The sequence below is a fragment of the Trichomycterus rosablanca genome, chromosome 25 (assembly GCF_030014385.1).
Source record: "Trichomycterus rosablanca isolate fTriRos1 chromosome 25, fTriRos1.hap1, whole genome shotgun sequence".
Classification (NCBI taxonomy): Eukaryota; Metazoa; Chordata; class Actinopteri; order Siluriformes; family Trichomycteridae; genus Trichomycterus; species Trichomycterus rosablanca.
The window spans coordinates 16,241,028-16,266,759 of record NC_086012.1 but is presented as its reverse complement, the minus strand read 5'-3'; the positions used below and the strand labels follow the sequence as shown (position 1 = coordinate 16,266,759).

Sequence of the window (25,732 nt, the reverse complement as noted above, 5' to 3'; positions counted from 1 at the left end):
ATTCCACAGTACATGCATAACTAATGCATTAATGCTTTCAAGTTAAAAAAAGTTGCGTTTTAAAGTTGAAATCATTTCATCTCACTAATACTGACACAGAATGACCAGCTTTGTGTTTTTTGCGTTTCTTTGGACTGTAACGCTGTAAGAAAATTGCGCCACCTAGTGTAAATATCAGCACACGTACATCAATTTTACCAAAATGTACTTTATTTATTACCACTTTTTAAACAATAGAATAAAGACAGCAAACATGGGGAGAAAAAACAAAACCACTATTCACTAGTCTTCCAACATGTAATTGGGGTTGACTACTAGGAAAGGGTCTTCCTCCTCCACAGGCTCGTCTCCTTCATCCGTTACCTTTTTCAGGCCGGTTTTTGTCAGCTCTATGATGATATGATCCTGTCACAAATGAAAGAAAATCCAGTCATAAATAAACCACAGATATATCGCTTCTTAGCTGCTTAATTTAAATTGTATGCATTTGATAAACCTAATAAGGCAAATTTAGTCAATTTGCATACAAAGGACACAAAGATCAATGTAGGAACAACGTATGTATTAAAAGTCCTGTATTTTAAAGCTTTTAAATAAATAGTGTTACCTTAATATTAAGCATTATTTTTTATTAATTATTTATTTTCACTCTCTGCTTCATCATGCCAAGCGTTAAAATGGCTCATTTACAACCAGAAACACTGGATGCAAGACACAAACCCACCCTAAACAGGGCACTAAGCCACAGCAGGACACCCCACTCATACTCATTACTTCCCAGCTAAAGGCATTTTACTATTTTAGTGCATCTAATACCACTTCTGTATGTTTTTAGGAAATGTGAGGAAAACAAGAGTGTCTAGAGGAAACAGGAAGATGATGTGAAACTCCTTACCGACAGTGGCCAGCATCAAGGATCAACCCTAGAAAACTGTGGAACCGACTGTACTGACTGCACACCACTGTGCCATCCATTAACAGTAAGAGTTTAGTGGCATTAAACAGACTTTTATGAATAGTTTATATTCATTCACTGCTCAGATTTAAGGGGCTGGAGTCCCTCTACCACCAAGCTACCATGAATGAACCCTTAGTTGGATCCTCACTTGTATCTGTTGTAAGTCGGATAAAAAAAAAAAATGTCTTTAAGTCTGTGAATTCTCTGTTATATTTTTTATGACTAGTTTAGTCTGTCCAAATGTAAAGGTAGCTGAGAAAACAGTCCTGGTCATTTTTAATATTGAAAAATGCTGGATGATGTCTTTTTTCTATTTAATCCTTGCTGTATGTTTTGTGGGTAGCATGGTGATCCGCTGTACGTTTTGTGTGATGCAGCTGGTAAACATTTTACACTGTAGTATACTGTGGCAAAATCGAAGGCTCATAACAGCTTGTATAGTTCATTATTTCTAATCATACTCACATAATGGACCAATCGGTGCAACACTTTCTCAACAATATTCTTCTTGGCAATGAGTTCAGCTTCGGACTCGATCTCACTCTCAATTTCCTTTAAGTACCAGTTGATGAGCTCACTCTTCTTTAGAGACGACTCTTCATCCACTGAGAACACATAGCAAAAACCAGTTGGTGATGTGTAACTGGGCTTTTTTGTCATTTTATGGTTGTTTACAGTTAAATTCACTCGTGTCCATTAGAACAAACAATACAATATCTCAGGGGTGGAGGGAAATAAGCATGACTTACATTGTTCTGTTTTCTGCATGTGTAGCACGAGCAGGTTGGAGATTCGACGGTACTCTGCGAAAGACATTCGGAGAGCCGGTTTGGCCGTGGCCGTCTTCTCCTGCTGTTCTGTCTTGCCGGTGTCCATGGGCTCCACTGCGTCAGCAGCAACACCGTTCTGTCCCCCTACCTCCTTGTCCAACAACTCATTATGACCTAGACGTAAAAAGAGTCATGGAATTTGGCCGCCGCATGTTAATGATCATACAGAACATGATCTCAAGTGTCAGGGATCGACCTGCTTAAATCATGCACCTGATTTTGATAAATGCAGTAAGTCAGGTTACCATTCATATCATCTTTTTGCTCCTGATCAAAGTTGATATCAGGAGAGTCAACTCGAATGATCGATTTATTCAGGAGTCGGAAAGCTTCTTTGACATGTTTAGGTTGAACCTGGGGGGACAAAAACCGTCACTCAAAAGCTTAAAACATAACTTGTTGTTATACTATGGCTGAAGTTTGTCTGACCTCGTCTGAGCAGTAGAGCCGAGCCATGCCCTCGGATAGCCGCAGCATGCTCTCCAGCTGCCGGACCGTGATTCTCCAGGCTGATTTAGTGGTGCCACCGCCATCTCTCTGACGCAGCCGCTTATACTGTTCTACCACAAACTCCTGCGCTTCTGGGGTGATCTAAACAAAAAAATGCACATGTACACACTACACATTTGCAATAGCAATGTCAAACGTATTGACAAAGATAGCACAGAGAGAATCTGGCACCGCAATCTAATCTGACAGAAGAATTATAAATAACTTTGTGTTTAAAAAATGTGTTTAATCTCAGAGTGTACACTAAAGTGACAAGTGCCAAGCATGCCCAGATGTGTTTTTCATAAAAGGGTCAGAGATGATCAGACCAAAATAACCAAGAGCTAGTTAATCTGTGCCCAATGAATACTCAGAATTAGTTTTTGAAATCGTAAATAGCTACACATTTAACCTAAATGCATAAAAATGTATGCATAATGTTACATTATAAATCAAAGGTTAAACAACTCATGTGTAGGTTGCTGTAAATGGAGGTGCTCTACAGATGTGAGGATGCTAATAAGCTCTCTTATCTTAGCATTCTAATGCAAGTATTCTGGGCCACTACTAACATCGTATAAAGTAAATCATGTGTCAGACTAAATCAGTCAGCAGACAACCTCTGAACCTCTGAAATTACAGTCGCCCTCTAGTGGTCGGTGTAACAACGTCAACCGGAGCTAAATACAGAATTTAGACAAATGCTGCAAGCTACACTTAAAATACTTTAAAATGGTCTTACCTACATGTTATTTTACAACACTTAAAAGCTACACAACAGTAATTGCTACAATAAAGGTGGTTTATACCATTTTAAATATATCAAAGCAAAAATAACATTAATAAAAATGTTGTGTAAAATGCCATGCCAGCTTTAACAGGTACTAAGACATTAAAGTGGAATCTCTGACCTTTGGCTGAAACTGTCTGGCGAACAGTATGTATCTCTGTATATCTTCAGCGGCATATACACGTTCAACCGACTCTACATTCCTGGCGTGGAGGTCTACAATTCGCCTTGCGATGGCATAATCTGTTACCTAACAAAAAGCCAAAAGAATTTACAATACAACACTAGACAAAAAAGGTTTTAAAACATATGAATATTTAAAAGATGTGCCTGACCTCATTGCACTCATCCACCAGAATGAAGAAAAGGTCAAATCTGGACATGATTGGGGCAGACATGTTTACATTCTGCTTCAGAGACTTGGCACGATTGTACCTGCCATCAATAGGATTGGCCGCTGCCAAGATAGAGGTGCGGGCATTCAGTGTAGCCTAAATATGTACAGACAAGAAAATCTTTTATGTATAATACAGTAGTAGCATAATGGTATGACAGTTTTTAATAAACAGTAAACTGTAAAATATATACTAGACGACTTTTAGATATGTCATAGTACTAAAAGCAGGAAGTCAAAATTAAATTTATTAACCATTTTTAAAAATCTGGCTCTTTTTTATCCATATGCAGCCTCAATTTTGGCGTTCAGTATTAGAAGTGTGAGATTTTGAATGCATTGTACCTTCACGCCAGCCTTGGTGATGCTGATGGTCTGCTGCTCCATAGCTTCATGAATGGCTACTTGGTCCTTAAGGTCCATTTTGTCAAACTCATCAATACAGCAAACTCCCTGAGTCAAACAAACAATCCGTACCTCAAAGTTACCAACAGGTTTAAAGCAGAATCAATGCAAGCCGGTAGTTTAACCTGCTCACGTTATCAGCCAGCATGAGAGCTCCAGCCTCGATGACAAACTCGTGTGACTCCTCATCCTTGACCACAGCGGCTGTGAGACCAGCAGCAGTGCTGGCTTTACCGCTGGTGTACACCGACCTGGGCACAAAGTCCTCAACGTGCCTGAGAGAATGAGAGGAGTGTATGTTTATTTTACCCATAATTAATTCAGACCATTTTTTAGTTTCCACTTCTATACCATGTACTGTGCTTACTTGAGAAACTGGCTTTTTGAGGTACTGGGATCACCGACGATGCAGACATTAATGTCTCCTCTTAGAGAAGTTCCCTCCAAGGTGGTCTTGGCGACACCACCAAAAAGCATAAGCAATATCCCACGTTTGATCTCATCGTTACCTAGGAGTAGTTTTGGCATTATTTGTGAAATGTGGTAATTTGTTTAATCAAAAACAAACCAAATGAAGTAGAGCAGCAGTAAAAGGTCTAACAGCTACCATTTTTCTGACCCTGTCTGGGTACAAGTGCAATAAAGTTTATTAGAAGCTATAATGACTCAATTAAATGTTCTGTAGAACCACACTTTACCTGAAATTAGTCTGGAGACAAAAAAAATTCAGTTTGAGCTTTCTAAGCCAAGACTTTCCTCCTGAATGTACAGTCTTAATAATCAACAGCATTAAAAAGTAAGTTTTCAATAATACTACTAGTATATTTAATAAATGCACTTCCAGTGGTATAGTTACACACTATGTAGCACATTAGATGTGGCTTAGAAGACAAGAGACAGGAAATTAATTCTGTTCTGCAAAAACAATATCCACCAGTGATAACCATGGATGTTTTAACAATGCTCCCCAGCTCACCATGGATAGTAGGGAAGAGGCTGGTGCAGAGGTTGTGGTAGAGGTTCTTGTCCTGGCTCATCTCAAACACCTTCTCCCACTCCTGGACGGTCATCTGATTCTTCACACTTTCAGCCGTCTGATCTTCCTGGCGCAGCTCTTTACCTCCAAACTGCACAAAATTCAGCCAACTTGTGTTTTAGTGAGACTTTATAGCCGTTTTTGAACTGGTCCCCTCATTTACAATGTTGGAAATCTAAGTATGACCTCAGTTGACTGTAATGCTAATCATCTTTGTATGCAGCACTGATGTGTCATGGTCAACTCCAAAATTGTCATAATTCCAAACACTAACCCTGGGATTTGTGGGTGCAACGTAATTTGCCAGAAAGGCCAGTCTGTAGGACAGCTCTCGAACTCCCAAAGCCTTCAGACCCTGGATCCCATCAGCCTCAAAGCCTTCCTTTCCAGTCACTCTGCTGCTGGTTTCAGCCCTTGTGCCTGCAAAATATAAAAGCTCACACAACTACATCTCTACAGGAAAGGATGCTGCGCACAGTATGTGTACAAAACAATCACGTTGGAAGTTAAATCAGTCAATATCAAACCAGCTTTCTTTCTAAAGTCCCAGTCACACCAGGTATTTATAATATAAGTTATATAACTGTTTATGCTTATGCAGTTTAACAGCAGAACATACTGACAGGTTAACATGAATAGCGCTATCATTCTAACCTGAGAGCGCCATTGCAGAAACATCAGGTACTACGATAAGAGTCCCAGTAAAGTCACAGCGGTCTCCGGCCTGCGCCGTCTCCACGGCCTCTGCCCTCAGAATCACCTCCACACTGCGAGGGATTGAGCCTCGTGGTAACTCCGCCTGAGTCTCTTGAATCCGCACCTGAAATGACAAGCAATAGACAATTAGTGTTAATTCATATAAACAGCACTGGTGCATTACCCGGAACTGGATCAGTTCAGCACTGGCATTAAGATTCTGCTGGTCTGGGACCAAGGAATCAGTCAGTAAACGTTTTATATTGTTGACTGTCTTTGGGTAATGCAAATTTAAATGTAATTCATGTTCTTCATGTACTTAGCTTACCTTCTGAAAATCAACAAAACGTGACTTGTTGGTGTCCAGCATGAACCTGCGTCGATTGGCACACACAGGATTCTTGCAGATGGAGGGTTGTGTGTATTTAAACTGCTGCTCCACATCCTTGATGACAGACTGGCAGTCGAGGCAGAGAAAGGTTCCGCTCACCAGCTCTGGGTGAACGGGGTGTGTACGCACCACCTGCCCACTAAAACGTAGCAGAGTGCCGATGCGTGCCGTGGACAGCTCACGGATTCTGGGGGAAAGAACAACGAACAAAATAAACATTTGTTTCTGTGTTCTACTAAGCTTTTTTAGACACCCCATCCAAACCAAAACCCACTCAATTTTAGCATATTTTAACCTTAAGTTTGTCCACTGCTTATGTAGCATGTGTAATTGACAATATTTTCAAAATGGGAAAAAGGGAAGGTACAGATGCAGTAGAGAGATTAAGGAAAATGTTTTGGTATCTTCTTTAGTAGACAATTGTAGATACATGCTAGTAAAACAAATAAATATAAACCATGGTTCTCCAATGCACACAAACTACTTATTCATTCAGAATCCAAACAAACTAAAATTTCTTACTTCTGCCTTGAAGGAAACTCAGAAAATGCCACGTAGAACTCTTTGGACGGTGGTATGTTTCCATGGTCCCGGGCAAAGTGGCGTACTGCTCTACATAGAAATGGGTACACCCTAAATCGGAAATTAAAAACATTTTAATTGGTTAGTCCTAATTTAATTCAAATGTTTATGCTTGGACATTTTAACCGCATAAAAGAATAGATAATTCATACTGAGAAGGTTGGGGTTAAATCACTTACACACAATCCTGTTGAGTCTCATATTAACATCTCAAAGTCAAGTCAAAGTCAAGTCCAAGTCTTTGTACATGCTAATTCAAATTAAATCTAAAGTCTGCAGTATGCAACTTGCATCAAAGTTACATCCCTAATGCAATTAAATTGATGACACTACTAATAAATCACTAATAATAATGCTGCACCTGTATAAGTATTAATAGAATGCTTGCCTACCTGTAGAATTCCTCCTGAATTGTGGTTGCCAGTTGTTGATTGTAGTGTTCGATGTTGGTGAAGCTGACAGTCAGAGTGTTTCTCTCTGGTCGGATCAGCTCCTGAGCCTCAGCCAAATACAAAGGTTCACCAGTTTTGTCCTGAAACCTAAACCGCCACACGTTCATTAGGTTTTTGAGCAAGGGGTATCGGGTCAGAGTAATAAAAAGCAAAACCTTACAAACACTATGCACCTATTAAATTAATAAAATTGAGTACATGCTAGATATAGCATTATAAAACCTCCTTTATGCAATTACAGTTATTATTATTATTATTCAAGCTTCAAGATAATAAAACAGGTTCATGATGACTGGGTTTTAACTCTGATTCTGGCTTAAACATGTGTCTAAAATAACATACAAGCATAGTATTCTGTTATGTATCATTCAAGTTAATACTACAGAGATCCAGATGTTCAGACAGGTAACTTATATAACGTATTAACATCTATAAAAGAAAATCACCTATATCACGTAATAAAAGATATAATAAGATGAAACTGCTATAAATCTTCAGCATTCAGAAGTAAATCACAAAATAACAAAATATCCCGTTAGTGTTTTACAATGAATAAACTAAACCGACAGTATTGGTGTTTTATGCTGCATTAATGGTTTTGAGTTGCGTCTGGGGGACAAAAAAACACCAGCATGAACTTCTCCATCCAAACAAAACTTCAGGATGAATCAGCTTACTCCTCCAGAAACTCCAGGAACAGTTTCTGACACTTCTCAGCGAGGTCGTCCCGCACCTGCACCCCTGCGTTGTTAGTTTCAGTGTTGGTCTCCATTAGGAGCAGGGAGGAGGATATGAGGAGAGCAGGTAACCACCACGACCACGACCAGCACCAGGAGCACAGTTAGCACCAGGAACACCACAGCAAGCGGCAAAACTAACCAACACTAACGGGAGACAAGGATTAATGAAGCCCCACGCTGGTGACGCTGCACACCTGAGCACCGACGTACACTCAGGGGGCGTGGCCACGCGTGAACAGTCACCTGTCTGAGGGATCGTGACTAGATCCTGAGCCAAAAGTTTTTAACCTTTTCGATGCGACCCCAAAACGACCCCACCCAAACACCCACAACCCACTCCACAGGCTTATTGCTGCACTGCATTGGTGTATAGAGGTCCACATTCCACAGGAGGTTTGGTGCATTTCTTATTTACAGATTTAACGTGATGATAAACAATTTAATCAAAATTGTAACATCAAGAGTAAAAGATGGCATTTGCATACCTGATAACGTCACACACATGAGCAGAACTCCAAACTGAATTAACCAGCCAAAGCTAATTAAATTATGTATTATTTTTTAAAAGCCATTATATTAATGTGCCAAACACTCTATCAACAGTTTATAATAATCTCCAGGAACTCTATTTAAATTTCTGGCAACCCCACATGTGGTCTGAACCCAAGGCCTAGTGGACAACCTTTTCATTGAGGACAGTAAACTCTGAGGAATAGCCATTTGAAATTGCACTCCCAACCTCATCTCTAATATACACTCTACTCTATTAATTCTGTGATCAATTATATTTATTTTTGGTATGACTATAAAACTGGATATTTTTGAACACTTAATTGAACCCTTAATTGCCACCCCCCCATATAAAAATAAATAATTTTTAATTAAACTTATTAACCTAGGTTATTTAAACAGAAACACCTTGTACACACATTCACTGAGCACTTTATTAGGTACACACATTTACTCTTTTATAACCTACTTACCATATAGAAGAGCTTTGTAAGTGTACAGCTTAAGAGTACACGTAAATCATCCTCTGTTCCTCTACAGACCTGGTGTTATGCACTTCATTGACACTAACTTGATAATGTGGTAATGCGTGCTCATTGATTCATTGTCCGTTTCACCCCCACTTTATCCTGGTCAGGGTCCCGGTGGGTCTGCTTCACTGGGCAAACGGCAAGACAGGGAACCAGTTCATCACAGGGCAGACATGCGCGCACACACACACCCAAGACAATTTTAGTAGACCTGGCAGAATGTCTTTGGATTTGTGGAAGGAAACCAGAGAAGTGAAATTTTAGACGTGTAGTGTTGTTAATAATGCATGAAGGCATGCATTTGCATGTCTTGTCCATGATAGGCACCACACCTACTGCAACCCTGATCAGAATGAAATGATTACTAGGAAAAATAAAACTTAATAATGATAAATGTTACTGTGGATAAATAAATCTGTGCAAATAATGTTGCACTAAACAAATCAGAGTTTATTTTTACATGGACTTCAATTCTAATCCATCACGATGTGAAGAATTGATTTGTGTGTTTTGAGAAGGATTGGAATACACCTTTCTTTGACCATATGATCAAAGACTGATTTAAAAGCAGGGCCTTCTTCCCCCTTGCAGTCACCTTTAAGCCCATGAACAGGGTCACAGTTGCTCCAGGAGCGTCTAATACATGTCAGAACTGTGGAGTGTCTGGTATCTTTTGGAAGAACTCAAAATCTTCAATGTTTTTTGGTGTCAAAATCGTTTAGATACAGAAAAAAGTAACGCTGGTCCATCCAACAGTTGGTAGCCGAAGCCCTTTGCACCCAGTGTGTCCTAGAACTGGGCCTAACGCGACCCTCCCCAGGTGAAGCAGTCTTTGAAAATAAAATGAGAAATGAAAATCATCCTGTTGCTATTGGAGTTTGTGTGTAGTGTGAAGAGATGCTGTACTACTAACAGACACCAGGCAATTCCAATGACTCCACAGCATCAGAAGCCATAAAGAAAGCTTTAATTTTATTTACCACACATTTAAAAAAGTGAACCACACTATACAAATGGTATTTCTGAGAGCAGGAAATGATGCTGCGGACACATGTAAAGGACCGGGTCAAACACACACTGTTCTCCTTGGGATGTGCGGCTAAAATAATTCCTCTGTTAAAACAACGTTCTGGCAATAGTAATAATAATAATTATACTGCTACACTATGCGGCAGTATTCTTAAACCATCCAATAATCCCTCACTCCTCAATTTTTGTTTTTCTCTCTCTATTTATTTTAAATGCAGATATGCAGTTTGCATGCAAACCGTAGCGTGAAAGGTCTCGGACTGGGTCCATCCCGTAATAGTTAACATTTGATCAGAATAACGTCCAGGTTTATTTACAGTGAAGCACGTCCGTCCTGAGCCAGTTCAGGTGAAGCGAAGGGCTCCGACACACTTGTGGTGTTTTAAAGGGAGGTCCAGCTCAGCAGACTCCTGCTACTATGATATACACACAAACACACACAGCTCTCTCGTTTATCCTGCTTCTTTGCTAGTTTTTTTTTAAACCACTTCCCCCACTTCCCAAATCATCCTCCTGCGTTCATACATTCCCAACGACATAAGCCGGACGTCAAAAGGAATGATGTTTATTACATAAGGGGCAAATTAAAATAGAGCAAGAGAGACAGGGGGGAGGACGATGGGGAGGATGGAAGGGAAATATTTAAGCTAGGTAGCTGTAAGTGTCCTTTTCTCCGTCCACTCTCTCCAGGTATTCCTTCTCTATCAGAATGTCGATGCATTTCTGGAAGTAAAAGCAAAGATACAACATTTTACATTAGAATCAATCCCACAAATCTAATATCTTTCTTGACCAGTGGAAAGCCTGCCTGATTGTACAAGATTGTACACAACAAAGGAGAACTACATGGGCAAAAGTATGCAGACACCCCTTCTAATAAGTGGGTTCAGCTATTTCTAATGTACATTTTCGGCATTTAGGAGACGCTTTTATCCAAAACGACTTACAGTACTGTGACAGTATACAATCTAAGCAACTTAGGGTTAAGGGCCTTGCTCAAGGGCCAAACAGTGGTGGGGCTTGAACCAGTGACCTTCCACACCACTAGGCTACAATTGCATAATTCAGCCAATCCAATTGCAATTGCTTAACATCAAGCACAGAGCCATGCACTCTGCAATGCTGGCACTGGCAGAAAAAAAAGGTTGTATATAAAAATAAAATAAAAAACTCAATTGACAATTTGGCCAATTTAAATATTAGCACCTTTCTAACAAGACAGCTTGACATATTTCACTCCTGGTCAACTGTAAATGCAGTCATTGTGAAGTAGAAGTGTGGAACTACGTGTCTGCTTTCACACCCCACAAGAAAATGAAACTGATCATTTTAAAATGCATAAAATAAAAGAACTTACTCAAGTTTAGCACACTTATGACAAAGAACGTTCGCCTTTTCCAAAACAGTCATTTAAAAGTAAAACTGTGTGATTATGAAGATTTTAAACAAATACCAGCAGTTGTTATGTTTGCATCTGTACTGTAAGCAGTATTAGCTGACAGGATCTTGAGGATCAGTTATTATTAGTAAGGAAAATTGATGCAGCTGCATTCCGACATGGCAGAGTTATACAATAAACACATTCAATAAGTAAATAAATGCAAGAATTTCACAGCAGAATAACAAACAAGTAGAGAATACATTACCTTAATGACAGGGACTCTGGGCTTGAACCTGGAGGAGAGCTGGTTCAGGACTTCAGCTAGGAGCTGTTGGTGCTTTAGCATCTTCCTCATTTTCATGATTCGCACTATGGCTGCCTGTAAACGTGCACAGGTACATTATTACTAATGGGCATACGAAATCAATACTAGTGGGTTAAAACCTGTTTAACCTGGTTACAGGAAGAGTGGTATCACAGCAGACTGGAAATTAAGTATTCACCTGTATTAAGAGCTTTCTGTCTTCCTCGATGTTTTTGTGGGTGGTTTCCTGCTCCTGTTTCTGCTCGGTTTTCATTGGCACGTTTATGTTCACTCGCAGCTTTTTACTGTACAAGAAAATGATGGGATCAACTGGTAAGATGTGCAGCACTACACAGTACTTAACGTCTACAACAGGCCTAATACACCACTATGTGTATCCACTGACTTACTTCTTATAACCCAGGTAGAGCTTTATGAGCGTATCTGGTTTAAACTCCACCTCATCCACGTTAGCGTTCTCATCTTCCAGGACCTGCACCATGACATTCATCAAAACCACACAGACAAAACACAGCTTTTACTTCACGCTCAGTATATTATGCTTTACACTTCATTAGTGCTAACAAACTCATTTCAACTCGAGTCAGACTTACCAGCAATTTGGATTTCAATAAAATTTGCAGAACTTGCACCAAAATGTCCTGCAATAAACATCAAAGCAAAATGACTCAGTTACGTAATGAGTTTTAATCAACAGGTTGGACTTGTGCGCTGCTTTTTCAAACGAGCTGCTCACTATTTTGATTTGTGTGCTGTCGGTCAGCTGCTGAACTGTGTACACGTCCTCTGTGTTGTACTGTAGCAGGATGGCCATCTGAAATGTTGAGGCCTACACACACACGAGTTTATAAATGTAGTTTGAATAGATTAAAGGCAGATAGTATGTGCACATTTGTAACATGTAGAAACAAAACACGAAATCAAAGCAAGTCAGATGTTTGTCAATCAATCTGACAGCATTTGAGAGGATCAGCCATGACAAATGGGAAAAACTGCCCAAATGCAGGTGTGCAAAGCAGTCCTGGAGATTCTATAATGCAGCGGCAGTAAAAAGAGACGCCCGACCTTCCCTTTCTCAAAACACAGGCATTTGAGTTTGTGCGGGCGCCTAGCTAGGTCATTTTGCTCTGCCGAGAACCCTCTGCAGTGGTGTGTTAGCACACTACACTGCTACACCACCATAGCGCCCCATTGTAATACATTTCTGATCTATCTTATATATATTTAAATGAGCAGTTCTCTGTAAGACTTCATATACCTGAATGGGCTGTTAAAAACACATAAAAATAAGTTGGAACTAACCTGGGGCACCAAACATTGGTTGGTCTTGGTTAATACAGTAAAATTATACTTCATGTTTGTAGAAATTGGGAAAATCTGATATTTTTCCATCATGCTGTACATGTACGTATAATTAGCATAGTTGAAAGTACAGTTCAGTAACTGTGTGCCTTACCTGCAGGGTGTATCTGTTCTTAAAGCAGTTGGTGACCAGTTCCCCCTTGGACAGGTGGTAGAGCCAGGTGAGCTTGCGGCCACTGTGTCTGCTGGCATAGAAGGCGGTGAACCTTTGGTAGCTCCTCTCCAACTGTGTGTAAGAGCACAGTGCATTAAGTGAAGTGCTAAAAAACCCGGTCACGATACTGAAATATAGACTGTGTGTGTGTGTATGTATTTGTGTGTATAGTACCTCAGAAGGCAAAGCAAAAGTGCAGGATTGTTGGAAGGGCCAGGAACCCGAGCTCAGCACCTGAATACTGAAGTCCACTAAAGAAAGGAGACAATTAGTAAAATGAATGGAAGAAAAATGACTACATTTAAAAGTGCCCATGTAATGACTGACAAACCTAATTAAAGATTTATTGTAAATGCTTAAAACTGATTTGTAAATTCTAGGCAAGACTTTATATCCAGAGTAACATTAAACAGAATTAAAGCCTACGTACAGTCTAAGGGCTCCGAGTTGGTGAGGTGCTTCTTGAACTGTTCATTAAGGTCTTTGCTGACGCCAATGTCCTGGAACATGCGCTGCAGTTTGGACGTGTACTCGAAGCCGCACGCTTGCTGTACAGACACACAAAGACATATTCATTCATGGATGACAAACACCGATAATGCTTTTAGTGAGCTGGATTGAAATGACAGGTCAGTGTAGGAGTGGTGGTAATAGTGGAAGCTGTCAGAACCTTCAGTTTGGAGATCATGCTGGCCTCGGCGTCATCGCTAGCGCTGTTCTGGTGGACCAGGCGCTTAGCCAGCATCTTCGCGTAGAACTTCTGAAACACGTCTTTATCCTCGATGTACTTAAAGACCACCATCTGGAGGGAAAGGCAATGCAAGAACTCAAATGCTGAGCTATTTTTGAAAGAATTAAACTGCACTAAGAATACACAACATAGAAATAGTCAGGATTTAAATGTATTTGTACTGTTTTGGTCTATATAATGTACTAAACCTCTTATACATTAATGTTTTATTAGCAGAAGCTTTTAATTGCTTTGGGGCAACTTGTCAATGGTGGGACTTGAACCAGCATCCTTCTAATCTAGCCCCTCAACCACTCAGCCACTATCTTAAGTACCTCTATTATCATCTATTATCATTATCATATAAATCAGTTATATTTTCCACTTTGGTCATAGAGGTCAAAATAAAACTGACCACTTGATTCAGAGTGTCTTCAAGTTCTGCTTCCTCAGGGTTCTTGGAACTTTTCTTAAGCAGTGAGTCACAGTATCTGGCCAGAAGTTCAGGAGATTTGCTGGAGGACTGGACCATCTTGGTGACCGCATTGTTGTTGATGAAGCGCCCGCAAGCCTGTTTCAAACAGAAAATGAAGGGAAAAATCTTATTGAGGAAAAAAAAAATAGCAAATTCTTACATAAACGCACTAGGGTTTTATACTGATGCAGTGTACTGAGTACTGACTAAGGCTGCTTGCACAGCCAGGCTGGGTGCATATTCACTTTACCGCTGTGTTAAAGCCTAAATGATGCACGGCAAAACTGCTTTCTGCTGACTGTGCCAGAGAGCGCAGAGCTTAAAAAGAATCCACAATACTGACTGACATTATGGAGGTTTATTCAGATGCAGCTTTGTATGAAATGCATTTTAGTTTATAGCAGAGCTCTCTGCAGTCTCATCCTTTAAAGATATGAGAAAATAACCCAGCAAAAGAATAAAGTGGCTTTATGAAACTTTGTTTTATCAATTTAAGGGCAAATAAATCACACTGAAGAGCTATTAAGCCACGGAAAGCAATTCTGGGATGAGGAAACTTACTCTCTAAAATCAAGCCTCCCCATTTCACATATCAGCATGCCAGAATTTTTCCTCACTGTACAATTTCATTTTATTTTCATGTTTGACCACTGGTTTATCCTGGTCAGGGTCGGGTGGGTCTGTTTTTCCTGTAATCACTGGACGTAATGCAGTAATACACCCTGAACGGCCTAGACCCCACCAACAGATAGTGGGATAACCTAATTTACTGCTGCACCAGCTGAGTGGGCTAGAGTACTGTACAGTATGCCTAATTAGTGAATAGTATATAAATGGTATATAAAGTGTTAAATGTTTTATTTACTTTCATTTAATGGTACAAAAACACGGTACAAAAAGCAAAATCTAAGCAGGTGGAATTGTGGTTTATTTTATATGTTTTATGTGTTATAGGATTTTTACAGTATTGTGGATTATTTTATAGGGAACAAGGGGGGGGCAAAACAAGCCCCCTGACTATCAATTATAAACCAGCTAGTAAATGACAGGTTTACCTTATCCAGTGCAGCTACAAAACCAGCATCGTTGTTGAACGCAGACATGACCAAAGCATTATACTTCTTATGGACATCCAAAATAGTCTGGACATACATTTTAGGGTCCTGTAAGCACGCAAACAAAGTATAAACATTCAGAAAATGTTTCTTTAACCAAGAGTCACTGTCTTATCCTGCCTGGACCGTCAGTACTCACATTAAGCGCAGCCTCCCCACACTTCTCAATAGCAGCCAAGCCCTGGTTGTAAATGTGTGTCTCAAGCAGCTTCTTGAGCTCCCCCAAACCGTCTGTGATCCGGGACACCAAGTTGTACATGCGACCAAGATCTACAGAGAGACAGCGAGAGCAGAATTCATTTACTCAAACGGCAAAGCAACGGATTTTCAAGAGGCCAAACGGCTCCATACCTTCGTTCTTATCAGCATCCAGAAGATTCTGAAACTCCGTGTGGAAGATCTCGAGGTGCTTTTCAATGAGAACCTGCTCACACTTTCTGGCCAGCTCATCTTGTGTGCTCTCATGAAGGTAGACCTGCACCCTCCTCTGCTCCTCCAGCAACCGTGCCTCCGCCTACAGCATGCACATACATTAATACGCGTTCTAACACACACAGCAAAGCATTATACACATTTAAGCAAAAACGTGAATATTTCTAATAGAGAATAACTAGATAAATCTGCTATAAGGTTGTGTTAATAAACATGCATTTCTTATATTGTTTTGCTACAGTGAACTACACAGTAACAGAACACTGTGGGGGGGAAGAACCCACTACAAGAATCTCTGTATCTGACTGACCTTTTTCATGTACTCAGTGACCGGGTTCTGCTGCAGAAATTCAGTGCTTTCTCTTGTGTAGAAGCGCTCAGTGTCAGCCAAGAACTGAGTCTCGAAGTATTCCTTATAGACAGACAGAGTGGGACCTTTGGCAAATGCGTCGTCCTCGTTCAGGCCCAGCTCAACTACACAACAACAACAAAACAAATCTTCCATTAACACATACGCCCATATACACAGATGAGCCAAAACATTACAACCACCTGCCAGAAAAGCAGAAAGGCGACGGGTTGCTGAAAAGATCAAGGTAATTGAAGCCACGCACTTGTGTTGCTCTATAAAGTGTGTGTTCCTGAACTTAAACTGACAAAACAGTAAGAAATAAAATTTGAAGGGTGCAGCATAAGCCAAAGGTACTGAGGACATGACCAGGACTCACCGTAGGACTGAACCACACCACTAATGAGTCTGGTGTTGATGGTTTCTCCATTTCGTTCCTTCTCGATAAGCTTCAGTACTGCATTTGTAACCTGGGATGATAAACAGAGAAGTAGTTTCAGTAAATCTGAATCAACCAACATCCTTTGGTGCATTTGATTTATTTATAGGTACTATTTATGTATTTATTTGGGTTTTAACAATATGCTTAACACATACGCGTGTCAGGTATTACGTTGATGTCTGTATATTTCATGTCTTTATATTTCAGATTGGATTAGATTCAACTTTGCCATTGCCATGCAGAGTGCAAGTACAGAGTCAACAAAATGCAGTAGTGTAAGATGTAATTTTCATATATTACAAAGAGCAGAAGTGACCAAATAAATAAAACAGAAGTAGTAAACAGATATTGCTGATTGTAAATATATACACTATTCATATACACTGCACAGAGTGAGTGATAAGTGAGTAAGAATGCACAGAAATATTGTGGTAATACATGAGTATAAATACAAGAGTATATAAGTGTAACATACATACAATATATACATTACTGTAGTGCAATAGTGCAGTGTGCAAATAGATCAGTTATTTTGGTTTGTGGGTGGATATTGTTTTCCAATTTTACGTGTGGAAAGAAATAAACACTCCATCCAGCCAGAGGTGCGACTGAAAACCGAAATAATCCACACAAGAGCCCTTAAACAGTACAAAAACATTAAACATCCTCATTATGCACCACTGACCTGCTTGTTCAGAGGCCGAAACAGGCATTCTCTCCATGTCACCAATGCCAGCTAAACACAAGAAAAATAAAATCAGACTACAAAAAAAAAACACCTGATGATTAGATTTATAAAGCAGGTCTGATTGAATATTACCGAGTAGATTTCGTAAATGCCCTTGCGACCCTCGTCACATTCGCGGCGCACCCAATGGCGGTTGAGGTAGGCACAGATGCCATTGAGCACTTTGCTGGAGAACCGGTAATCCTCCCACTGCTGTGTGTAAAACTTTAAAACACTCTCATCCATCAGGTCCTCTCCATCCTGAAAATCAAAATGTGATCATGTGACCAAACATGGAAAAATATTTTAAACTACAGCGGTACCTTGGATTTTTTAAATTGGAGTTTAAAAGGTGTTGAGTTTCAAGGTATTTCTTCCCATAAGGATGTATGTTAATGCGTTCCATGGTCCCAGGAACTGCATGTAAAATAATGGGGTTGTTTTTGACTCTTATACACTGAATATAACACAAATATAATATAAAAACACTGAAATAAAAAGCTGATTCTCACAATTTCTCAGAACCTCGAGCTGTAACACAAGTTTAAAAGTGTAACAGGGAGGAAAATCCAGATCAACACAGATACACGTGGAGCTGTCAAGAGTGGATTTGACGGTTAGTCCACACAAATGCAGCTTCGTCTCATATTCACAATCTGATGACGTCTTACATTTACATTTTCAGCATTTAGCAGACGCTTTTATACAAAGCGACTTACACAATGAGCTGAACACAATGAGCAATTGAGGGTTAAGGGTCTTGCTCAGGGACCCAACAGTGGCAACTTGGTGGTGGCGGGGCTTGAACCGGCAACCTTGTGTTTACTAGTCCAGTACCTTAACCACTGAGCTATCACTGGTCCTACGTCTTACCGCACCGCTCGAGCCGAGCGCTGAACAAAGCGACTGTTCACTGTTAATTTTAAATGAAATAAACACATTTTTAAAAAACAAACTAGTACAGATTTCTCAACGAAGGGCGTCAAGTTTCAAAGAGTTTGAGTTTAGGGGACGTTGAGTTACAAGGTACCACTGTATTACAAAAATACTGTGCAAGTGATGCATTTCGCTTACAAACAGGAACTGATCAATTCATCAAATGAATATCGAGAGCATTGAAACACCTGTCCTACCTTTAGTAAGTTAGTAAGGTAGTTCTTCAGGAACTCCTTGAGTCTCTTATAGAGCTCAAGGCCCACGAACTGTGCTCCTCCCGGAGTGGGTGCCTTCTTTGAAGGTTTGGATTGGGGAATGCCCGGCCCGCGGGCCTGGTTCGACTGGTGTACACTGGTGCAGTAATTATAGACATGACTGGGAGCAGCAAGTCAAGGTCTTAACAAATGTTTCAAACAAAAACACAACAAAACCAGTTTGTACTAGTTAGATATTAAGGTTAACCACAGGCCATTATATTAGAGCAAGAAATGAGAGAATGGAACGATTGTACTCTTCTGTTTAGCTAAACAATGAACATAAACATCACAAGGAAACTGCTAGTCATTGGATTTTCAGTGTAGAGAAAATTGTATTTTAGCTTTTTAGCTTATGTATTATAATGTTGTTTATACAACATGTAGTTTGGACTTAGTAGTCCCATAGCAGCGCTCTCAGCTTCAGTCAATATGGTAACTACAATAGATAAACTGGACAAAATAATTGTTTAAAGAAATTAAGAGTCTAGCTACATAAAATGATAGTGTTACTTTGATGACCGTAATTACCTTTATCACACAACCACATATCCTAAAAATATTGTGCACATTTCTTACTCAGACTACCAGTGCTTCAAACTGTGGATAAAGCTCTATTTAAATCCTAATAAACCCTCGTGGTAACTCTAGCTCAGACCAGGAAAGCTTTCGGATACGTGTAGAGTTCCATGTAGCGAGACTTGGCCATGCTTTGGCGAGTGTAGACCTGCTGAATGCCCGATCGCAGGTCATCCCAGATCTGGTCCAGCCCAATCTGTTTGAGTCCATGAGGGTTCTGGCTTCTGTTGGATGACATCCTCGCCCCTCTTCCGATCTACGCTGGTGCAGTGTGTCAGAATCTCCTCCCTGCGTTTGGCTGTTCGAGTCCCTCTCTCAACAAGGCAGCATCCAACTAGTCCTCCATAGGGCACGACGGACAGAGGCAACGGTGTGGAGGAAAAACCTCGGACCTCCAGCTCTTTCAAGTCACAATCAAGAAAGTGATCTGCTGAAATACAAGTTCAAGGTTAGATATTAAACCAAATGAACCGATAATCCCAGAATCATTTAGGGGGCACTTTTTTCTTCGATGTAATACCATTAAAGCCTTAAAGATCATTAAAAAACAATACTAATGAGACACAGACCGGCATGGTGACTATGTGTGTGTGTCTCATTATGTCATACAAGATAAAATAACCCATATTCACATAATACAACACATCATCAGAGAACATAAAATAAATTGATCTGATCCTGATATATTATTTTAAGCCAGGATGATACAAAATACTTGTTTCATACTATTGTATCTGAACATCCTGAAAACATGAGGTTGCTTCTCTTATTTACATTTTCAGCATTTAGCAGACGCTCTTACCCAGAGCGAAGTAGAGAAGTGTTTCCTCTGTAAACACTTCCTTACTCTAGTACGTACAAGTATACAACAGTCCAAAAACACAAATCTGCTGAAACTCTGTTATAACCGAATTATAGGTAGATTTTTTGATAAAGTGTAAAAGCTTATGTTAGATATTGTGACTTTACACATAGACCTACCCCCAAAAAAGCATGGCTGCTAAAAGACTTCCCAAACAGCTTAAAAATTTAAATATAAGTGGAAATTATTCTGTAGTCACATTTTGTTTATAAGGATTGTTTGCTTGTTTTTATATTATATGTAATATAATAAGTTTGTTAATATTCATGACAGGAATCTGTGTTATGTTAGTTTTATTGGCTTTGTACTATATACTGTATATGTTTTTTAATTTGATGATTATTTCTGTATTATCTTGTGTGAGAGCTTCTTTAATGTATTGGACATATTTAGACTTTTATAAGGATTTTAAAGGTGTGTGAAAAACATGATTTTATATTTGAAAAATGTAGATTTTGGTATAATATCTGGACTGTTTTTTTGGACTATACTGGTGATCGAGAATTACAAGAATATTCTTTGAAAAAATAAGAAGTGGCTAGGATTTATCCTCTCATCACCAATTATTATACTGGGACACAGGAGAAGTTTGTATTATAAAGATTTAAAGTGGGTTTGTATATGGTTTGTATATGTGTATTTACTTTCTTTTATTTATTATTTACGGCTGTATAAATGGGTGTAAATTGAACATTGAATACAGTGTGGGAGGCTTTGGATATTGTATATGTAAATAATGTGTAGTGGTCACTGTTTGTATGTAAGTTCAAGTTTAACAACGTGAAAAATAATAAAAATACTTAAGAAAAAAAAAAAGAAGATTTTTTTTTGTTTAGAATAACGGTTGTCTAGTATTTTAGTGTGAGCTAATTAATCACAAATATATTTTATGAATATAGTTTTAGAAAAAGTGAAATGACTGAAGCTGTCTGTAACTGTAATCCAACATCCTTTAGAAGTGTCGAAATCCTAACCAGAAAAAATCAGATTTTCTGTTGCATAAACAGTGCAACTGTGTTTGCAAAGCAAAACGAGGCAACACCGATGGATTAAATGAGGGTCAAACCTAAAATTAGTTCGGCGGCACAGGACAGAAATGAACACAGTCATCCTTAATGCCAGTGCTGTCTCTCCGCAGAAAAAAAACTGCAGCTGCTTCCTTCTGGATCATCAGGGCTTGTGAGGAAGTGACACTACTCATTACATCCCATGGTTTCCTCCTTGTAACCATGGCAACAGAACCACAAGCATGGGCAAGAAATAGTTATCGAGTACATCGGGCCCGAGGCTGCGGCGTAACGGAGCGAAACTCTCGACAAGCTGCCGTCAGGTCATGACTTCTCTCTGGAACAGGGAAGCTCGGTGATGAGGTCGGTTGATGCAGCGTGATGTTAGCACTGACAACAGCAGAACTGAACTTCACGCTGACTGATGACCACTACACATGAACCGCATTCTGACTCATTTAGAAATGTCTGGACACCAAGACTTGAGGAGTTTTATCCTTCCCTGGCTTCCACAGTTCGATTAAAATAAGGAGATCAGTACAGCGTTTGAGAGCGAGGAACAGACACTGTAAGGATAAGTCTCTCCCACATGATGACTAAGCTCCAGTGTAATTAATTAGGCTAATCAGTTGTCTGGCTTTCTGGCAGTTAGCTAATTAGGACAAACAGAAATAAAGGATAAATTCAGGAGACGGCACCAAAGCACCAAGGTTCAATTGCACTATCCTAGTATTTGGTTTTAATGAAAATATTTACCTTTAACCAAAGACTTTGATAAACAGTTTATATCAGGCCAGACAAGTCACCAGGTATAAACTAAAACTATGTTTATAAAACATTACCTCACTTTTATGACTTTTATGATATTACATTAAAATAATGTTGCATCATTGGGGTATAACAGTTAAATACTGCAACATAAGTGCTGTATAACGTAAATTCTGATGTGCACCCTTACGTTTCTATTTTCCCAGTGTATTAAGATTGATCACCTTACTACTTACTTTAGAATTTGATATTTTATCACTGATAAATATACCAACAGTAAATATGCAAATACACCATGAACAACCAGAAACAAGCAAAATCAAATCATTATGTATATAAAATTAGCAAAAATGTCTATATCAGTATTAGTATCTTCCTTTAACACTTCCTTTAAATGTAATACTTCCTAGATATAATTCATCTTCACATTTTAGGTCCTTATTTATAGGCAGCAATATGATCAATAACTGTGCCCTTAATATCAAAATAAACAAAAACAAACAAGCCAACTGACAAGTCTAACAGAGCTAGTAAAAATAAACTGTAGATAAACATTTATAAAAACTCACCAACCACTTTATTAGGTTTACCCACCTTTACATTTATTTCCCATTTTATGAGCTACACTTAAAATATAAATGCTCATTTGTACAAATCCTGACTTTATATGCTTTACCACCCTGCACAAACTCAACCATCAATTGAAAAAGACAATCACAGCACCCTGAGCATTCAGATGGTACCTGTGGGAGGACCAACCTCAGAACTGCAACAACACCAACATGGTAACAACATGGTTTGTTTGTTTGGGTTTATTCGCATATCAGCAACATACTGGCTGTATTTATGGCATACACAGATATTTAAATTGTACAACATTGTTTGTTCAGATCATTTGTTTTATATCAAGTCTGTCTAAAAAGTTTAGAATTTTAATTGGAGGAATCTTCTCGAACAGGTCTTTCATGTTCTCAACCCTATAAAAGTCATCAGAAATTCTAGGACATTCTAACAATATATGTTTAATTGTAAGGGTTGTAGAACATAATTGACAGGTTGGTGCCTGCTCGCCAACCAGGAGGTGTCAGTGGGTGAGGGCAGTATGACCAATTCAGTACCTGGTAACGACATGGTAATATTTTTATTAAATACCCCGTTACTAAATGGTTAGTATCTTCTGATAATACAGTTTGTGGGTGTGGGTTGCTGTAATTCACTTTGTACCCAAAATCTTACCACATGCACCTTCCAACTAAACTGTTTGTTGGCTTTTTATGTTTTTACAGGTATTGTGCTCTCAAAAAAATATATAACTTAACTTCCTTGACAACAATTCATTTCTGCCATGTGTGCTGCGATAGCGAAATTAATACAGGTCTAGTATTAAAATATATAATCACACACACACACACACACACACACACACACACACACACACACACACACTGCACTTAGAAGACACGTTTATCTAAAGCAAAGGGTTAAGGGACTTGATCAAGGGCCAACAGTGGCAACCTGGCAGTGGAAAGGGCTTGAACCAGTGACCTTTTGATTACTAGTTCACTGCGCCACACACACACACACACACAGAGATTTCGCTAAATGCTGGCAAATTTATGTGCATGGTCTTAGTTTGTTTATTTGTTTATAATAAGGAGCTCATAGCTTTATTAAAAATGTTATAACTCTGACAATTACGACACACCACAGGAACATTCAGACCCAGTAAAATGTCACTGGCTGGCCAATTAAAATCTACTTTTTATTAAAAATAAATATTTTATATTTTATCATGCTTAATTTTACCAGTTGCTGCCAATTTGTCAGCAGAGCCAAATATCGCGATACATAGTACTCATAATAAAACTAAAAATCACGATATTATCACTTATATCGTCCACCTTTAGCTAGCTGGCTAATGTTACCGGGAGTGCTGAGGCCTGAGTAGCAGCTAGCAGAACTAAACATCTAATGTCAAAAGAAAAACCCGTAGAAAACATATTTACACAGCTAGATTAACTTAAAATTAACTTAACTATTTATATTCACATAAAATAATTAGGGTAAATTTATTTGCGCACCGCTGAGGAAATCTAAAGAAAAATAGCCTGGTTGCTAAATAGGCGGTCTGAATTGCTCAACATAAAAATACACAAAATAATGTTTGTAATAGAGAATAAAGACATTAAAATTGAAATGTAATTATAAAAATATATCATACAGAAGAAAAGGACGTTAAAAAACAAAATAAAGTAAAATATTTACTACACACTAGTGGAGTATTTATATTTGTTAATATACACGACAAACCAAATACATAGGCTGCGTTTCAATCCGCATAGACCTCACTACCTAGTACGCCTAATCAGTGCGCATTGCATCACCATTACAGTATTATTAGTTCTCGATTGTTGATACCGTAACGTGAGATTTGGGACGCAGCCATACAGAATTAGCAGCCGCTGCTAACCGGTCAGTTCTGCTGACGAGCTAGCCCTGTTAGCATTTTAGCAAAGTCTTACCATTGTCCAACAGCGCTCATATCTCAATCTTCAGACCCCGAACACGTCAAAGCAAAATAAATCTACACAAATTTTCACTTCTCCGATATTAATCCAATCCGTAACCCAAAAAGATTTAGTCCGCAAACACAGAGTCCCTCGTAACGCAGTCCGGTTCTGGCTAACAAAGCTACACTGCAGTTACATCGACAGGAATAAAAGCAGCTGATCCCAAACCGCTGCGTGAACCATCTATTAGTGCACTACACACGGTCTGAAAAAAAGAACCTCTGCACCCTATCAAGTGCACTATGTTTCTAAAATAATGGATTTAAGACTCCGCCGATAATATTTCGTCAAAACTGTGCTCTCAAAAACGACTCCCTAAGAAATACAGAATTTTCCGCATGGCGTTCCGGTCAGGATATCAGATTACGTTATTGCGCATTTCTAATTGCGTTTAAAGGAAAATCTTATGTGTTTTAAATCTGTTTTACAAAACTGTGTGTTTTTCAATTGTTTAAGTCTGAATCATTAAAAATCAGTATACTTAAAAACTATTCCAGACATTTCTAATTTCCTCAGTTACAATGAACTACATGTCTAACTATCAAAATATCAGGTGTTTCAACTGCACCATCTGGTAAAACTTTAATATATAAAATAAGTTATATGCTTCCAGCTTTGTGGCAAGACTTTAGGGAAGGCCTTTTCCTTATCCTTATCCAGGATGACTGTTCCCCTGTGTACAAAGTGAGGTTTATCATGACATTTCCAGTGACACATTCCACAATCTTTCAGAACGCTTTTGACGAGTTTGGCCTTTGACAGTGGCCTGCACAGAGCTTTGACCTCAGCCCCACTGAACACAACTGTAACGACTTGGAATGTTGATTGTAAGCCAGGCAGACTTGTTTAAACTCAGTGCCTGACCTCAAAAAATACTCCCGTGATGCACAAATCCTCACTGACACACCCCAACATCGTTCCACAAGTGAGGAGACTGTTAAAGATGCAGGGGGCTTCATATTCAAGCTGGTTGTTTTGCAATGTGATGTTCAACAACCTAATGGTCAGACCTGCTGACCTGCTTTTGGCAGTGACCTTTTGCAAATATTTCAGGACATGTTGTAGTTGTGGGGTTGAGGACATACAGAATTATCCTACAACATGTTTAAAGCTACTGGCAACAGAGATATTTTTGTACACTTCAAAAAGAACAATGTTAGTCCTGAGCCTCTTTTAGCTGTTTATGTCAAGTATTGTACGCATGTAAAAAAAAAAAATATCAATATAATTTGCAGTGATTTTTTTTTTTTAATAGAAACGTTAAGATTATGGCAGTGCAAAATAAAACTGTTGTAAAGTGTTTTTTTATTATCTATGTCTGAGTCTGTTTTATTTACTGTTCCAGAAGTGAAAACATAGACTGTACAACCCAAAGTATCTGGACAATTGATCATGACCTCATGTCTTGGATGTGGTTGAGATTTAGGCTGTG

At 39.0% G+C, this 25,732-nt stretch overlaps 2 protein-coding genes across 3 annotated transcripts; both read right to left on the bottom strand.

Annotated features, from left to right (window-relative positions):
- Positions 1 to 210: 210 nt before the first annotated feature.
- mcm6l (MCM6 minichromosome maintenance deficient 6, like) lies at positions 211 to 7,795 on the bottom strand. The gene is made up of 17 exons (XM_062987543.1): positions 7,701 to 7,795; positions 6,964 to 7,110; positions 6,512 to 6,622; positions 5,927 to 6,176; positions 5,557 to 5,722; positions 5,177 to 5,322; positions 4,843 to 4,993; positions 4,234 to 4,375; positions 4,000 to 4,141; positions 3,807 to 3,914; positions 3,403 to 3,558; positions 3,189 to 3,317; positions 2,218 to 2,379; positions 2,034 to 2,142; positions 1,708 to 1,902; positions 1,424 to 1,563; positions 211 to 405 (listed from the first exon to the last, which is right to left on the bottom strand). The coding sequence occupies exons 1-17, from the start codon at positions 7,793 to 7,795 to the stop codon at positions 283 to 285; spliced, it is 2,472 nt and encodes an 823-aa protein (XP_062843613.1). The 3' UTR covers positions 211 to 282.
- A 2,586-nt stretch (positions 7,796 to 10,381) lies between these two features.
- Positions 10,382 to 24,414, bottom strand: cul1a (cullin 1a). Of its 2 annotated transcripts, none has more exons than XM_062987581.1 (21): positions 24,253 to 24,414; positions 19,192 to 19,523; positions 18,458 to 18,635; positions 17,418 to 17,585; positions 17,283 to 17,333; positions 16,535 to 16,625; positions 16,117 to 16,280; positions 15,726 to 15,888; positions 15,514 to 15,644; positions 15,315 to 15,422; positions 14,200 to 14,355; positions 13,725 to 13,856; positions 13,485 to 13,602; positions 13,229 to 13,305; positions 12,995 to 13,126; positions 12,275 to 12,367; positions 12,132 to 12,179; positions 11,928 to 12,010; positions 11,717 to 11,822; positions 11,479 to 11,592; positions 10,382 to 10,555 (listed from the first exon to the last, which is right to left on the bottom strand). In XM_062987581.1, exons 2-21 carry the CDS (start codon positions 19,329 to 19,331, stop codon positions 10,475 to 10,477), a joined length of 2,334 nt encoding a protein of 777 aa, XP_062843651.1. In that variant the 5' UTR covers positions 19,332 to 19,523; positions 24,253 to 24,414; the 3' UTR covers positions 10,382 to 10,474. The 2 variants fall into 2 exon arrangements, with proteins under 2 accessions (XP_062843651.1, XP_062843652.1); XM_062987582.1 differs by having other exon boundaries at positions 19,192 to 19,520.
- Between the last annotated feature and the right edge of the window lie 1,318 nt (positions 24,415 to 25,732).